Consider the following 18,283-nt stretch of genomic DNA (forward strand, 5'->3'; position numbering starts at 1 on the left):
AGTGGTTGGTATAAAATCACTTGAGAGCAATGAGAAAGCCCATGATGCTGTTTTTTAGATGCACTTTTCAGGGTATCACATGGCGCTATTTTAAAAGCACTTACGATTTGTGGTAACTCTTTACACATGGCACTTGTACAATAGGAACCTCTAGTAGAAACATCACTTCTAATATTCTACGCAAGTAAATAACTATTTATGTTCAGTGTGATATTTCTAATATTTTCCTAACTTTGCTTTATTTCAGCAAGGCCCACCACTCCTCTTTCTGTGGGCACCATTGTACCCCCGCCAAGGCCTGCTTCAAGACCAAAGCTGTCTACCGGGAAACTTAGTGGGATTAATGAAATAGTATGTATTGATTATTATTTTTTATTTGCCATTTTGACTTGATTTCAGATACACCATTCATTTACTCTGTTACAGTGGAGTTACTTTATAGCCAGTGTTCAAGGAATCACATAAGCAGGTTTTCAACATTGCCAAATAGGCGTGGTAATAGTTTATGAGAACTATCTTATTACAACAGATAATTATTAACACAAGTCCTAAGGTCCAAACCAAAATTTTTGCATCAGCTGAATGTTTTTAATTGGGCAAATCAGTAATTTGATAATGAAAAACAAAATACTATTGAAGTTATTAACAAACCTCCCTTGATTTAGGGATATCACCAAAGCTCTGGGAAATGAGTGGGGTTTTTTTCAATTGTATGTTGACAGAAGTAGCCCTGTTGTGACTTCTCCCTGCACTTGGTGCTGGTTTGTGGAGAAGGGAGGTGGTAGATTTCAGCAGTTGCCCGTAAGGATAGTGAGAGTTTGCACACTGTCCGCATGTACCTGCAATGTGGGTTCGCCTGCTGATAAGGAATGTGCTAAAGAATGCAAATAACCAAACAGCCTATCAGACTAGGCCATGCCTAATTTCCTCTGTAAATATTAGTATTCTGCAGGTTTCACTTGACTTCCTGACTTGGAAAAATGTTCCTGTGGTAAAATCCTCTCATTGTCTTTCAAAGTAGCAAGATATTTTCACCATATTCTTGGTACAAACAAAATTCTCATCTTATGCTTTGACAAAACTGAGAGAATATTTTAAAACTGTTTCGCTTTTCTGTAGGATCAGAACAGAGTTCATTTTGAAATTCTTTTCTCTTTCCAATGCAGAATTGTAGTAATTGCTCTTAGCTCAAGAAATCTGTTCTTCATGTAATTTATCTGTTCTACTATAAAGTATGATCCTGAACAAAGCTACATTCATTTTATACTGTTGCTTTTGAAATTTACTACTATCTGGATACAAGTAGAAGGTTGTCAGTTGTCTTCATTATATGTTAACTCCTTTTATAATTCTCATAGTCTCTATCAAAGCCAAGAAGTGCAATAAAATGGGGGAAAAAAAGTTACGGTGACATCCTGCCCTTAGGGGAAAGGAAATACCCAAGATTCACAAATGCTAGGGATCAAAAGGAATGACTAAATTCAGAGGGTCCACAAAACTCACAAAGTTTTATTATTAAATGATGCACTTGACATGGAAATTGGTATGTTAGTCCCTGACCTACTATATATGTGCATGACAGTGGGTTCTGGATAAAGAGGTAGAATAAAAAAGGAAGAGAAAAAGGAACATATGAAATAAACAGGAAGAGAAAGGGAGAAAGAGAGATCACCAATCCTGGTTCCAGTGTCAGTTCAGCTGATGGAGTATCCTGGAAGTATCACCTAAGCTTGTTGGGAGTACCAGTTTTTCCTACCCTGGAGCTAAGTTTCTTGCTTTCTATGCAATTTAGTCATCATGCACAGTTCATTGTTTCAGACCTTTCTGAAATTCAGTCAGAGGCCTTTGGGGGTCCTGGGTGGTCTTGTCCCCCCCAGTCCATACCCATTTCTCTGCCTCATTCCTGCACTTGTGCTTATCTGCAGGAGCTAGAGCAAGACGTCACAGAAAAATGCTGCCTACCGCTGCATTGTGCCTTCTCCATCCACATCTTGTTCTTTTTCACTTTGTTTTTACCAACAATCCTTGGTTATTATCAGCAGACGTCTTCAGTTGGTGCCAACAGTCCTTGCTTATTAACAATCATCTGTGGTTATTACCAGCCAGCCTTGTCTATTAGTACCAACAATCCTTGGTTATTACCAACAGTCCTTGATCAGTATCAACAGCCCTTGGTCATTATCAACAGTTTGTCTGTTATTACCAAACAACCAACTGTTGGTTCCATAGTCATGCAGCTATCAGTGTTTCAGACATACACATTAGCCCCTTATCATTCGTGATTCTACAGTTATCCTGTAAAATGATGCTTCAGGGGTTTCAGTCCCTTTCAGATATGTTAACCCCAGTATGATCACTAGTTAAATAACTTAACTGTTAAGTGTTAAGTTATTTAAGTGTTAAGTCTCTAAAACCATCTAGAGATTTAGAATGGAAGAGACTTTTAAGTTCTCTAGGCCAGCCTGGTCAAAAAAGTGCTGACTTCAAAATTGTATCAGGTTGCTCAGGACCATGCTGAGTTTTGAAAATTTCCAGGGTGGGAGATTTTACAATCTGCCAATCTGGCAGCCTGTCTCAGGATTTTACCAAAAGGTTGCAAGAAGGACTTTTTACCAAAGTCTGGCTGGCATTTCTTCGCTGTAGCTCTTGCATCTCTTAGAAGAGCCTGACTCTGACTTCTTTGTGTGCCCCTTTTTACCTAGTAGGAGCCTGCTAATAAATCTCTTCTTAGGCTTCTGTTCTCTGGGCTGGAAAAACCCTGGTCCTACAGCCTGTTCCTCTCTTGGTCCTGTACTCCAGTCCCAACTACCCTCTGCCGCTCTCACTTCCAATTTATTAGTAGCTCTGCTTTAGCTCTCCAAATCTATGTTTGCCACACACACAGCCCTGTAGTCTTGGTTTCCGATACTGTGTTCTGTTATTATTATTGACAGGCTGTTGCATAATCCAATATATTAGACTTGACTGCTCTGTCAAAAAAAGCCTATAATCTATGAAATCTATGAAATAATGGTATTTACTCCAATGGAAAATGCAGGTTCTCTGTTTTACATGAAAAACTAGTGTAGATAAAACATTAAAGAACTATGTTGAGAAACATTATGAAATTGATTGGAGCATGAAATAAGAACTTTTCTGTTTACAATATTTTGTTCACGTCTTTAAAACCACTTTGTGTTATATTCTTGTGATATCTTCTGTTCAGCCTAGGCCATTCAGCCCTCCATTGACTGCTAACTCAAGTCCACCTCCAGCAGCTCCTTTGGCACGTGCAGAGAGCATTTCTTCTATATCCTCTTCTGCTTCCCTCAGTGCAGCAAACACACCTACAGTTGGTAAGTTTAATTAACCATTTTATCTTACTGGAGAAATAGGATAACTCAGCTACTAGGCTGCACCTGCTGCAAGAAACATTTATTGGAGTTAGTTCTTTCATATGCAAGTCCAGGTACTTAAGCATTCTTTGCAATGTCTGCTTCTAAATGACACTGAGACACAGGAAAGTAGATTAAATGAGATTAGACCATAGACCCAGTTATGACATGTTCTTTAGGGAAATATTATTCACAATTAACATTCCATGAATTCTTATTTGGTATGCCATGCATCTTATTTGGTATGCTATTTTTGTATAGCCATCAAGTACAACACGTTATCATATATTTGTTCAGAAGATGTTATTGTATAGGTGCAGAAATACTTAGGGATACTGAAAAATTCCAATGAATACAAATGTTCACAGAACTGAGTTCTTTTATGTTCTAATGCTTATTTTTCTGCAAGTTAGTTAAGAATATAAGCTAAGCAGTAAAAGCAAAACAAACAATTAAACAAAGATCAAGAGGGAAAGGAAAGTCTTCATGTGTTGTCACTAATTTAGAAGGTTTTCTCTTGTTTTTAAAGCAAGGTGCTTCAGTTTGATATTTGATTATCATAAATCAAAAGGAGACATTGGGGATTTTTAGTTAGCTGGGGGTTTTTGTTAGTTTGGGAAGGGCAGGGCTTAAGACATTTTAACTCATTTATTTAGCAGTATTGAACTTTTTAACTTCTGAACACAGTTACACCTTTAGACACAAGTTAAATCAAGTTGTCAGGTTATCATTTAGTTATCTGCAAATGTTACTGATGCCAAGGATTCCTCACTCAGGCTCAGCAGCTCTGAAGAGCATCTGTGCAGCACCTAGTGGGAGTTCTGCAGTGGAGTCATTTCCACCCTGTGCAGAAGCAAGGCTACTAAGTTCTGCCCAACCTTAGCTCTTACAGTTCAGTATCCACCAGTTTCACAAATGCTGAGAAGCATCGCAGAAACACAACTAATATTTTGGTTGCCAGAGTCTATCCAGGCTCACGTCCTCAGGTCTGAGCTCTGGTGTCAAGGAACCAAAAATTGGGTTTTTTGGCAGAGCATCAATATCCCCCAGCTCTGGGGAGATATGTATGTGTGTGGTTGGAAACAGTGGCAGAGTGAAATCATGAGGTGAGGCAGGAGTTAAGGAGGTGTGTGTTGACAGTGAAGCTTGATCTGGTTATTATTCTGGCCTAGGAAGGTAGGTAAGGCCAGTTCCATCTGCACTGACTGTATGAATTAAATAGTCCTGGGAAAATGGGAAGAGCAGTACAAAAAGCTGAAGTACTTTGGGACATGAGACTATAGCTTGCAATACATTCTGTATTCTTTTAACTTTTGCGCAATCCAGTGTTCCCCTTACCCCATTTGTTCTGAATAATGTAGAATTGACTCTGATTATCTTCTTCCAAGTTGAACTTTAAGGCATGTGTAATTTAGTGCTTCTTTTATGCTTTTGCTTAAATTTAATTTGCAAAATATTTTTAATATTAATTTTTAGCATCTATTTTTGCTTGAATTTTTTTTTTCTTGCAATGTTTTGTTTCATTTAACTGTAATAGACAATGGTCTTTTGATTCGAAATCTTCCTGCAATTGAAAAGCTTTGTGAGACACTGTCAGGTATTGTACTCAAAGCACATATATGTCTTAACTAATCTTCCTAATATACTACATCTAATAAATTGTATTTCTTTTTGAAACAAGTTTCTCCAGATATTTCTGGTATCTGGCACATACAAGTTGCTTGACATCTCAAGTACGTAACAAGTTGTATGTTGCTGAAATGACCAAAACGTGATGTAAACACTTTTATATAATGCTGTCCTCTGTCCATCCAATTTCCTGTTCCATAAACAAGGTGAAACTTGGCCCTGGTTCTTCAGTTTGTCATTACTACTTTTTTTCAAGTAAAGTGAATATATTTTTACTTTGACAATCCTAATTCTCCTAACACATGTTAGGAGAATGCTTCTATATTTACATATAAAATGGATCTTAGAAGACAGACATAATAAAGACTGTACTTTTTCAAATAAATTTTATTTTCATGACAGCTCCTTTGCCAGTATTAAAACTGTCTGGATCTTTGTTCCTAAACTGAACTAAAACCATTTTATCATCTTTATTCAGCTGTCCTTTTTATGACCAATGATGGAGTCTTTTGTTCTGCAGTTTTGGTCTGCACTTTGAAGGTGTCAGTGCAACCATTTGCATGGTTATGTTACTAGTTCTTGTGTCAGCACAGCTCAGGAGCTAGTAGTGGTGATCAGGCTGAGACCGGCAGCAGGGCATTTAAGCCAGGTTTGTCATCAATACCAAAGGTGATAGACCTGGAGCCTTGATCTGGGCTGCAGTCTGAGATTAAGTTAGGATACCTTCATGCATCTCTGTCACTTCCCTTCTGTCCGAGACCTCACAACATGTGTAGAAAACCCTGAAGCTGAATGTTGCTGCATTGAATTGTACTCTCAGCAGCAAGGCAACAAAACTGTTGACTTTCAAAACTGCTGACCTTCAGCATCAGAACAAGCAGTTATGTTTGTATCATATGATAAAATGACAGAATCATGAAGGATGGGAAAAGACTGCCAAGATCATCAAGTCCAGTCATTGAACGATCACCACCTTGTCAATTAAACAAAAGCACTAAGCACTCCAATCATTTCTTGAACACTTCCAGGGATCATGACTCCACCACCTGCCTGGTAGCCTATGCTAAGTGAATAAATTCTTGCTGTTGTCCAGCCTGGATCTCCCCTGGCACAGCTTGAGGCCATTTTGACTTCTCCTGTTGCTGATTGCCTGGGAGAAGAGGCTGTCCCCTACCTTGCTACACCCTCTTTCAGGCAGTTGTAGAGAGTGGTAAGGCCTCCCCTTATCACTCCTTTTGTCCAGGCAAAATATACTGAGCTCCTTTAGCTGTTTCTCATATGACTTACTCTCCAGACACTTGCCTTGCTCTATTCCCCTTCTCTGGATGTGCTCCAGCACCAAAATGTCTTCCTTGAACTGAGGGGCCCAAAACTGGACACAGCACTCAAGGTGTGGCCTCACCAGTGCTGAGTACAGGGGGACAATCCCTGCCCTGCTCCTGCTGGCCACACCATTGCTGGCACAGGCCAGGATGCCATTGGCCTTCTTGGCCACCTGGGCACTGCTGGCTCATGTTCAGCTGCTGTCACCAGCACCCCCAGGGCCTTTTCCTGTGGCAGCTTTGCAGCCACTCTGCCCCAGCCTGTGGCACTGCCTGGGCTTGCTGTGACCCAAGGGCAGGACCCAGCACTGGGCCTTGTTGAATGAATAGTAATTTATTTATTTTTCAGTTTATTGGTTTCTAAGAGAATGCATAGATTTTTGAGTCAAAAGGTGAACAGTGGGAGCAGAGTAAAGAAGAGAGAAGTGATCTCATTTGTTGTTCCCCAAATAGGTCTCAGAGAAATATATATACTTACATATTTGCTTTGATGTTCCCTGAAAAAAAGTTAAAAGCATGTTATTTTTTCTAATACATTTTACTTTTCAGTCAAGCAAACAGTGTTTGTCTTTTACCAATATGAATATATAAAGAATATGCTTGCATTACTCTGCATAATTTTTGAAATATTGCTATAAAAATGTACATAAGGCCATTCCATTAAGTTAAAGATTTTAAAATAATTGATACACCTGTATACAAGGTAATCCCTTTGCTCCACAATTGTTTGTTGTTCCTTAGTGAATTGGCAGAAAAAGACATAAAAACAGCTCAGCAACTCTAGTGACACATTCATTGAAGGTACACTTTGGTTTTACTGAAGAATAATTCTGGAGTTCAATATTTCACCAAACAGAATTTCAAGTAATTGACAATTCATAATTTTATTGTATATTTGCCTCTTGAAATAATGGTTTCTGGATTCCTGAGACTATTGAGAATCACAGCTTTTTATTGGTAGTTTTCAGGGACAGAAAAAACTTCAGAATCTTGATCCATGTATTGTCTGAAAGAATAAAGAAAAACAACCTACTGAAAAAAAAATAAATCAGTGGTTTTTAGCCAGAATCATACTAATTAGTTCGTTTAAGAATTTTTGATTTTCAACACTTTTGACTATATCTTTTGGATCTAAGGAGGCCTAAGTGTTGCACAAATGTTTTTATGGCACTGAGAAGCACTCTGAACATTTTACTACCATATATGAGAAATTGTAATGGAGAGAGAGGTATGAGGTAGCAGAATTAGACTAGCTCCTGTCTTTGACTGTCTTCTGTCACTACTTCATTCACTTATCTCTTAATTTAAGGTCTAATATGAGATATTAGGTGCTCTGTGAAGAGCAAGGCCCCAACTTTCTTTTTACTTCTGAAAGAGCTCAGAAAGGACAGCCACTTAGAGTAAATAGGTTTAATTTGCCATGGGCAATATTATACAGAAGCATTTTGTCTCTCCTTTGTGGTATGAAAGAGAAATTTTTCAATTTGCTTATGAAAAGATAAAGACTGTGCCTCCTTTGTGATAGGTAATACTATGTGATACAGACCATTTTTTCATGGTACAAAAAATATAAGATGCTATCTACTACAGTACTGCACTAAGAAAAAAAGAAGAAACTTCCAGTATTGTCTTTCATATTCCATACAAACGTAGATGATTTGTGAAAAATGAAATCCCATGACAACCTGTTTCATCAACTGTATATGCGCATTTCAAAAAGCCTTCAAATGAGGTCTTGGTTGATATAGCTCTATATTGGAATTGTGTTGTGTTGGCACAAGCAACAAGTGAAGACTTCTCCAACAATTTCTGCTTGGGAATTGCAGTGTTTGTTGGCTGAAAATGTTAAAAGAATGTTAAACTGTTCACTTATGTGGGGTAATATTGATGAATTTGCATGTAAGTTCATTTTTACTGTAAGAGAATTCTTTGTATTTCTGTGACCATTTTATCATGCATTTTTTCCATATAAAAAAGCATACAGTAGGGATCTTTATTTTAAAGCATTCTGTTCAGTTTGCTTTGGGTCTGTTGACTTCACCCCCACCAATAGCCATTTTAATGCAATGTTCCTCTATCTCCTTTCTGTCTGTTTACATAATGTCATACCAATAGTCATACCTATGTTCTTATGCTGCTGAGCAGCATTTTGGTGGTACTATTGTACTGTACTATGTTTATCTATTTCTACACACTTTACAAGTAATACCTCTGTTGAGACTGTGATGTTGGTGTAAACTCTTGTGAAAATTACAGATGTAGTCAACCATTCTGAAATCTACTAAGCTTTTTGAAAATTAAATTTATACACTGTATGTATTCTAGGTGTTTCACGTGGTCCCAGCCCCGTCAGCCTTGGAAACCAGGACACCTTGCCTGTTGCAGTAGCTCTTACTGAATCTGTTAACGCCTACTTTAAAGGAGCAGATCCCACAAAGTTAGTTAAACAGTGAATTGTGTTGAATGTATTGAGTTACAATGAGAAAAGACAATGGGTCTACTTTTCATACTGGGGGAGGGGAATGAGAAGGGGAATTAAAGGGGTTTTTTTTCTCTGGGTATGAATGGGACTTATTGCTCTGTAATGGCCTGCATCCTGCCAGGAGTTCATATATACCTGCTTTACACAAATGTGTTCAGTGACAGCACAGAAAATGACAAGGATTTTTATCATTGTCAGGTAGGTATTACATGTAATTTTGTGCAGCTGAAAGTACTTCCTTCCCTGTGACATCCATTGCTATGCTACTTAGGCCTTGCCTAGGCAGAGCCATATTGCCATGTTTTCAAAGCTTGAAAAATATCCAAGACTACTGTATGCTTAAGCAGTTCAATTTTTTTATTTCTTATTTCATCTTACTTCCAAGCTGAAAGTGGCAGTACTAGTCACATTGGCCTCATTTGAGATTGATTTTCTGTTTTAAATTCAGTTCATAAGATCATGAAATTACAGTGGTTGCTTTAAAATTAGGCAGTTAATGAGTTGCAATGAAGCTGATTTTTTATTCTTTTCTAGATGTATTGTGAAGATTACTGGTGATATGACAATATCATTCCCAAGTGGGATTATTAAAGTATTCACCAGCAACCCATCTCCTGCTGTGCTCTGCTTCAGGGTGAAAAACACGAGCAAACTAGAGCAGATTCTTCCAAATGCACAACTTGTATACAGGTTTTGTATTTTTTTAACATAATTGTAAGCTACATAATTTGTAGAATTGTTGTGTATGTAAATCAGAATTCTTTGCAGTCTGGTTGATTGAATTACATGTAATTTAATTTTCTGAATTAATCTTGTTCAGCTTAGTTCTCTCTCTCTCCACTGCCACTATTAAAAATCTCAGTGACTACTGGACTTAAAATTTGTGCTGAGTATAACAGGAGCCATAAAAATAATTTGTAAATGTGTCTGTGTTTTCATATGCATTTAATAAATAATTTCTTTACACAGTAGTAATAATGGTAAAACTTAATTATGAAATAGCAGGCTTAAATGGAAAACAAATAGTAGGAGATTCATGTAATCTCATTTGCCATCTACTAGTGTATTTTAAAGCTGAATCATTACATTAATCAGATGTGTAGCATCATGCTTGGAAGAATTTGTAGAAAAAAAGGTTGCTGATCAAGTAGGATAATTGTTGAAATTGCACTTGGAGATATTGATTCCTAAAAAATAGAAAAGCTGGAATTTTTTTAGCAGAAAACCACTTAAATTGAGTAGTTTCTGTTTCATTTATTGGAGAAATTACTTCAACACTAAGCTAAATGTTTTTTAATGCTGTACTTTTTTAATTACTAAAATAATAAATCAAACCATATGCACGTATTCTTTTGTATTTAATTTCCTTTTGTTAGTTCATACAAAATTAAATTTAATCACTGTTTGACATGACAGTTTATAACTGAAATGTTAGCAGAGATGTATCTGACATAGTGAATTATACTGAAAAAGCATATTTTGCCAAAAAAGGTTGAAATGTCTGGTATTCTTGAATGACTGGTGTAATATTTCACCCCTAATTAGTGATCTTTCTTTGCAGTGATCAGTCACAAAGTGACTCCAGTACTAAAGACTTTTGGATGAACATGCAAGCTATAACTGTCTACCTCAAGAAATTATCAGAGCAGAATCCATCTGCATCCTATTACAATGTGGATGTTCTAAAGTATCAGGTAAGCACTTTTATCCTTTTGAAAATTTTAATATATATATTTTTATATATACATATATAGTATATATAGTATATATATACTCATATATATATACTCAGAAATTTAAAGAATTATTATTTGTCTGCCAGCATGGAGGTGAACTGTCATCCCTCGTCTCTACTTAAAATGCATAGACTCTGCCCATGCTTAGCACATTATGTTTCTTGTCATTCCCTAAGATACAGGGCTTGTTTCAGCTTACTAATGCTTCAGGTCAATCCTACAAGCAAGCTTCAAACACTGCTTTTTTTGATATTTTTCAGCAAAGTCAAATTCTCCTTTAAAAAATTTGATGGGAACTTCTTATCATTTGTAGTACTGTCTTTGATTTTGCAATTGCCTACACTTTGGATGCTTTCACTGATAAATTTTAATGCATGGCTCTGATTTGCAGTTGTAAGAGAGTCAGTTTAGATTAGATATTAAGATAAAAGTCTTTACTCAGCGGGTGGTGAGTCACTGGCACAAGTTGCCCAGAGACATTTTGTATTCCCCATCTATCCCTGGCAGTATTCAAGGCCAAACTGGGTACGGCTATGAGCAGCCTTATCTAGTGAAAGTTGTCTGTGCCCTTGATGAGGGTGGGTTGGAACTGTATGATCTTTAAGGTCTCTCCCAACCCAAACCATTCTGTGATTCTATCTGAGAAGTATGACATTCTGATTTCCCACAATGAGAAATAGAACAGTAGTCAGAATGGATTTACTGAGTGTGAGTCAGGACCAAGCTGACAAACTGCTGTGGTGACATGACTTCCTCTGTGGATGAGGGCCGAGCAGTAGATAGATATTGTCTGCTCAGCCTTCAGGATGCCCTTCCACACCACCTACTGCAGAATCCGTATAGAGAAGCTGGTGAAGAACAGGCTGGATGAACAGACGCTGAGGTGAACTGACCCCCAGGGGGTATATTGATTTTACAGTTTAATAACTTCATTAATGATCAGAATGATGGGATGGAGCGTATGAATCCTTGGCAAGTTTGCTGATGATACCAAATGGGGATGGCCCTCGGGATAAACCAGAGGATTATTTTCCCCTCCTCAGGGGGCTCAGCGGGCTTCAGAAATGCGCTGAGAGGAACCTCATGAAGTTCAACAAGAAGCACACTTGGGGAAACCAAGTGGAAATTATCATGGCAGAAAAGGACCTGAGGGTTCTGTGGGTGACCATGTTGAACATGAGCCAAAACAATTCGCTGCTCATGTGCAAAGGCAGCAGATGTTCTCCTGGATGGTCTCCTGAGCTGCATTAGGCTAGGTATTGCTAGTGAGTGAAGGGAGAGGATCCTTCCACTCAACACTGGAAACACCACACCTGGGGTGCTGTGTTCAGTTCTGGGTTCATTGCTAATGAGACTGGATAGAGTTCAGCAAAGGGCAATGAAGATGATGGTGGGACTGGAGTATCTGTCCCATGAAGAAAACCTAAGAGTGTTGGGACTCCTGAGCCTGGAAAAGGGAAAATTCAGGGAAATCTCACTAATATGTATAAATACCTGAGAGGGCACAGAGAGAACAGAGTTAAGCTGTTTTCGCTGGTGCCCAGTGTCAGAATCAGAGACAATGGATACATGCTGAATCACAGGAAATTCCCTCTGAACAGCCAGCACCGCTATTTTTCTTGTGACAGTGGCTGAGCACTGGGCACAGGTTGCCTAGAGGGGTAGTGGAGTCTCCATTCTTGGAAGTGTTCAGAAGTTGTCCGGAGCTTAGGCAGCCTGCTAGAGGTGGCCCTACGTGAGCTGTAGGGCTGAACCAGGCAGCCTCCAGGAGGTCTCTGTCAACTTCTGCCATTTGGTGCATCAGTGAGATGATGTTCTGGCTGTTAATAAAATATATTCAAGATATACTCACCTCAAAGGGAGAACAGAGATTTTCTAGGCCTGCCTTGAAATGTTTGAACATCTGAGACAACTGTCTGCACAACAAAAAAACCCTGAAAATTACCCTGAAAACTACTCTGAAAAAACCCTGAAAATAGTCCAGCTGTTCATACCTGTTTCCACATCTGCCTAGTGTGGTTTAAAATCCTGACATACTGAACCTGCAAAAAGCATGTTAGGCACACAAATTTCTTGAGAAAGGTGGGAGGAAAAAACATTTGGTTTGCTGAAATGAGTACTCTGTATTCTTATAAAAATGAGTCATTGGCACATGGAAACCCAGACAAATAAAAACAGTTTTGGGCAGACAAAAAAGGCAAGAGTGCACATCAGGACATGGGAGGTTCCTCCAACAGATTGAGAAGGTGGTTGAGATGCATCAGCACAGTAGAATGAGCTCAGCTACAGAAGCAGCATTTTGCCCTCCTGCAGCAGGAAAATAATGCTTTGAAGAGGTAAGAACTATTCTGCTGGCTGCCTGCCCCACAGTGACAGGTATTGATTGTTCTCTGGTGCTGCCTAGTTGGGCAGCTGAATTGGCACAGCACACAACTCCTAAGGAAGAAGTCATTTTGCTGTAAGCATGCATCTTGCATAAGGCAGAACAGAACAAAAACAAACCTTACAAAAAGTTATAAAAGAGCAGGAAGGAGCAACATAGGCCAGAGGGAGTTCAAACCTTTTCTTCAAGTATTTTAAGTTAAAATTAAAATAACAGGAATTCCTTTAGGCAACAGTCTTCCAAATTCTGTGATTAAGAGGTCAATTGTTCTCTTGATATTTTGTCAGCACTGAGACTTATCTTAATTACCATCATCCCCTCATTCTGCCCAAAAGGTGGATATCTTAATTGTTTTCAATGGTTTATTCTTTTACAGGTATCTTCAAATGGCATACAGTCCACTCCACTGAATCTTGCAACTTACTGGAAATGTGATGCTAGCACTACTGATGTGAGAGTGGATTATAAATACAATCCAGAGTCTATGAATGTGCCTAGTATGCTGTCTAATGTCCAGGTTGTGGTACCAGTAGATGGAGGAGTAATAAACATGCAGTCACTTCCACCTGCAAAATGGTAATATTAATTCTTTTCAGTATTTTTTCAGATACATTTCAGTGCATTCTTTAGTGTCATAGCCTGAAAAATTTCACAGGAAGAAATAGCAAAATGTGTAGTATCAAATGTCTAGGTATTTTGTGGTCTAAAACAGAGATCACGTGCCTCCAGTTTGCATAAACTGAGTGAGTATCCATCCCAACTGTGTAATAATACACGCCTTTATGAATTTTCCAGTGTTTGCTTTCTTTTGTCTGATAGAATAGACAATTTTAATACAGTAATTTGAAGTGGTTAAAAAATATTTTCTCTCTGTGTGTAACAATGTATTCTTATAAGGGGATTATATAGTAAAAGTAGCAGAAAGGCAGTTTTTTTAAAACTTTCCTGATAGTTCTAACATAAAAATTAACTTCTAATGGAAATAGAAGTTTAAAACAAATCTGAGTAACTGAGGAGCTCTCCATAAGCCGGGTAGCACTATCTCGCAATTTAGGTGTCATGCAGATTATTAGACAAGCAGCTACCTGCCACCACCTTCTGAGCCTGCATTTACAGTAGCACTTCAAAGTGAGACATAAGTAGTAGGAAATTATGTTACAAGTTTGTGGAAACAAGCGGATGGTAGTGAGACTAGACAGAGTAGTACAGCCCTGGAGCAAATGTGAGCAGAATTTAATCACTGTGCCTGTGCAGCATGTACATACTTGTCCAACTGTAACATAAATCCTGGACTGTTTATTCCCAAAATGGTCTTTTTAATGTGAAGAGGGCAAAGAACACCAAGTTAAAGCACATTAGGCTTTGTTAACCTTATTTCTTATAGATCAGTTTACCTTACAGAGCAAGGTTTAAAAGAAAAATAAACATGATGCATTTATTTGGGTGGATTCTGTTGTTTCTGGAGGCAGTACAGTTACAGGTGTTTATTGGACAATGTAGTAATAGAGAAAATTAGTAATAGTAATAGAATAAATTAGAAAAATAGTAATAGAAAAAATTCCTTACAGGATTGAATCCTTCTTGACCTGGTATTTTAAGGAAACAGTACTTCTAACCAAATTGTAAGCTTGTTTTGAACAAGAACATGTTTAGTATCCTATCTGAATACACACTAACACACTGTGGTGAAGCTAGTTGCCCTGCCTAAGCTTTTTCCACTGTAATGAAGCTGGAGTGAAAGCAGGAACACCCATCCAGAACACGCAGTGTTAGCTGGGAAGGCTTAGGGATAGTTGCATTAGTGAATTCATGTGGGCAACTTTCAAGACCAAGAATTTTGAGCCTGGCAAGCTAACCAAAGGAAAAAAATTCAGTTATGTCCCAGGCAGGTATAGTATTTGTTCCATCTAGTGGATTGGGTGGTGGGGTTTTGGTCTTTTTTTAGGAAAAAAGGTCTCTATAGCTTGACTTCCTGTGAGTAAATGCTACCATATATGCTACTTATGTGAGCATTTCAGTCCTGCTACATGAGTGGCAAGAGGAATTTCAAACCTATCAGCACTTCATGCTGCTCACAGCTTTAAGTTGTTGACTTTCCTTTAATGCAACTGCTAGAAACTCCTCCAGGAGTTAAAATGCCCTGTGAGCTCTTGGTACCCTTTCTGCCCTTTACAGTGTCTGAAGTTAGCTTGAACAGAATGTTACGGATGCCAATTAGTTTTACTAGAATGGAAATGGAATAAAATTCATGCTCTCAGGACTCTCACTTTGGAGAGAACAGTCAACATTGCTCCCCATTCTATCTTCATCATGAAGCATCAAGGCATAGCTTCCAGACTGCTTCCAGAGTAACTTACCCTTTAAGACTGCAGAGGAGTTTGAATTTTGGAGCCATAGGTGTGGACACAGGACAGTGTTAAATGTGTAAAAAATTACTGTGTAAAATGTGTAATGGAGTGTGTTCTTCTGAGCTCACTGCTCTGGAGTGATGCAGACACACCCTTCTCTTTTCCTCTTTTCCTCCTGTAGTTTTCCACAGACTTACCTTAAAATATGCAAATATTTTTATGGGCTTCCATTTAGAGATGTTTGTAATATACCAGTGTAAATCAAGGGAAATAAAGTTCTAAACCCAGCAGTTTGTAACTAACCTACCATTCTCTTACAGGAATGCAGACCAGATGAAAGCATGTTGGAAAATATCTAGCATTTCAGAGAAGTCTGAGAATGGAGGCAAGTTGAACTCTTTTGTTTTGCTTTCTTGTACAGACAATTTTTATCAGTAAACAGGTGATTATTTTAGCCTCTATGCTCTCGTCATTCCTTTTTACACATTTTCTTACGCTGTAACCTGTTTACTAGTTCACCTTCTTTTCAATTAATTGCCTCCTGAGAGATTCTGTTATGAGTGAGATGTCAAAATATAAATTTAATTATTAGCTATATAAGGGACAATAATGAAGTACCCTGAAAACAGTTAATAGTTCTAAAATACAGTTTAGATAGGATAGGAAATTTTTGCGTTCATGCAATTTGGAAGTGAGCAGCTACTCAAATGAAAATAAGTTTAATATCTGTGTCTTTCCACACATAGATAATTTAAATACATTAGAAGGAGGTAAGTGGAAGAACTGGGAGTAAAAAAAAATCCAAAAGTCCTGAGTTTAGATATATTATTCTTGACCAACATTTTGAGTCTTGGTTTTGACCATAATGACTCCAGGAAAAGACTTAATCTATGCACATCTGCTCAGAGTGGTAATTTATACAATATTGCATAAGGCACCAATAGTTGTCCTCTGCCCAGTGCCATTCTCTGAGCTGTAGTTGATGTCACAACCCCTGCAGTCTCTGCAGGTGCAGTATTTTTGTGAAGTAGTACAGCAGCTAAAACATCTTGTCCTCAGCCTCTGTGGAGAAATGAACTGCTAATGTAAAGGAAAGGCCTTTAGTCCTGTTAAGAATTTAGTGAAGAGGATTGTGAAATCACAGATTTGCCTGTAAATGTGACTGGTTTCATACAGAAACCACAAGCATGGAAAGAGAAGACAACTTCTATTCCTGCAAAGGCTCCAAAGTTGTGGTTATCATTGAAAGAAAATCAGAGAGAATTTTACTGAACACAGGTGATTACTCTAGTCTAGTGTACTTTGTCTTTCACTAACCTCACAGTTCTTTGCCATTTGTCTTCACTACATCGGATTAGCCCTCTTCCTTTTCTTTTCCCCTTCTCTTTTCTGAACTTTGTGACCTCTTTTAAAAGGAAAACTCATACGGAAACACAAATGCAGCCAGATGAAGAGGAATTTTACACCTGCAGAACAGCACAGAATTGACTACTAGTGATCCAGTTTGCATCTTGTATGTTGACAGCAGAGTTGCACATATCCCACCGCTTCTGCTGTATTCCTTCTCTTCCCACCATCTTTTCCTCCCCTTTTCTTTGAGTTTAAACATGTATAGTACTCCCAGTTCAGGAGGAAGCAATATTGTGCTGATCTTGCACTTATAGAAGCAAAGGGAGAAGTTGGACAAACACTGTCAATGTCAGGACAAGTGTATTCAAGTCTTTTCTCCTGGTGGACAGCATGATAAAATTTAAGGAGGCTTTTTATGGTCCCACACATTATGTGATCTGTCAGCTGGAGAGAGATAAAACACAGAACACGCTGTCAAAGCACTTGAATATATGAGTTTCCATAGCTGGAGTAGAAAGAATCTCCAGTTTTCTGAATAAGGCAGACCTACTGAAGAAATGAAATTGATCTTAAGCTAAATTTATGAAGAACAAGCTACTGTGTGAAACAATATCTTTTAGTTCCTGCTTTTAGCTCAGTACCATTTCTGTTACTAACTTTCCTTGTAATTTAGCAGTTCTTATTGATAGGAATAGCAAGCTGCTTTAAAGTAAAATTATTCCATTAATTTTAATTTAAATCTCATTTTCCCAGCACACTTTGCAAGAGCAAGAAAAGACCTGGTTTAAAACTAAAAAGTAGTAGCAATGAGGGGATTTTAAAAGTGCCTTTCATTGCCTACAGAAATGTATTTAAATCTATTATTGCTTTATAGTACTATCAAAGTGATACCACCTCACCACTGAAAGTCTCTGAAAAAATCAACTGAAATTTGTGAGAAGTATTTAATCCGACCTTGTCTTTATTGGAAACATAGTCATTTCTTTCCTCTGGGTGCATTACTGTAGAACTGCATTTCTTCCAATGTTTTTGTTTATGTACTTTCATCCAGATTGATCAAGACTGAACTCTTAAATGTTCTGCTAGTGAAAGGCAGATAGTATCTCCTATCTATCAATCAGATACTATCTACCACAAGATAGATGGTAGTAAGTACTTAGAGACCAGCAAGTATAAATTATTATAGGGACCAGTCAGATTAGTAAGTGATTACCAGGCTGATACCCACATTTTGGATAATCTTGCAGACTATTGGATAAAACAGATTTGTACTCTTACCTCTTTTGAAAGTGTATATAAAGTGCCACTGGGAATAGATGTCAGAGGTCACCATATTCGTTTCACTTCTTACTACTAAAAATTTGGAGAGATCCTTTTATTTTTGCAAAACAATCAGCCTCTCAGTTTTGTTGTTTTTATAGGTTCTGGATCCCTCAGGGCAAAATTTGAGCTTTCAGGAGGACCCAGTAAACCAGCAACACTTGCAGTGCAATTCATCAGTGAAGGAAGCACCCTTTCAGGAGCAGATGTGGAACTCGTAGGCACTGGCTATCGGCTTTCCCTTCTTAAGAAGAGATTTGCCACTGGTAAGACACTGACATGCTTATATGTTCAAATCAATGTTATATATTCTCTAGTGTTAAATTCTAAAATATGAAA

General features: G+C 38.0%; 1 protein-coding gene across 7 annotated transcripts in view; it reads left to right on the forward strand.

The window, feature by feature from the left end:
- The window catches only part of FCHO2 (FCH and mu domain containing endocytic adaptor 2), an 85,561-nt gene that overhangs the window by 60,178 nt on the left and 7,100 nt on the right, over window positions 1–18,283 (forward strand). For all 7 annotated transcript variants that reach the window (XM_077171871.1, XM_077171875.1, XM_077171872.1 and 4 more), the window contains 8 exons: window positions 248–351; window positions 3,206–3,335; window positions 8,651–8,762; window positions 9,342–9,497; window positions 10,369–10,501; window positions 13,303–13,502; window positions 15,595–15,659; window positions 18,046–18,210. In XM_077171871.1, the coding sequence (XP_077027986.1) occupies window positions 248–351; window positions 3,206–3,335; window positions 8,651–8,762; window positions 9,342–9,497; window positions 10,369–10,501; window positions 13,303–13,502; window positions 15,595–15,659; window positions 18,046–18,210 (1,065 nt within the window). The remainder of the gene's footprint in view (window positions 1–247; window positions 352–3,205; window positions 3,336–8,650; window positions 8,763–9,341; window positions 9,498–10,368; window positions 10,502–13,302; window positions 13,503–15,594; window positions 15,660–18,045; window positions 18,211–18,283) is intronic.

This window comes from Agelaius phoeniceus, chromosome Z (genome assembly GCF_051311805.1).
Source record: "Agelaius phoeniceus isolate bAgePho1 chromosome Z, bAgePho1.hap1, whole genome shotgun sequence".
Classification (NCBI taxonomy): Eukaryota; Metazoa; Chordata; class Aves; order Passeriformes; family Icteridae; genus Agelaius; species Agelaius phoeniceus.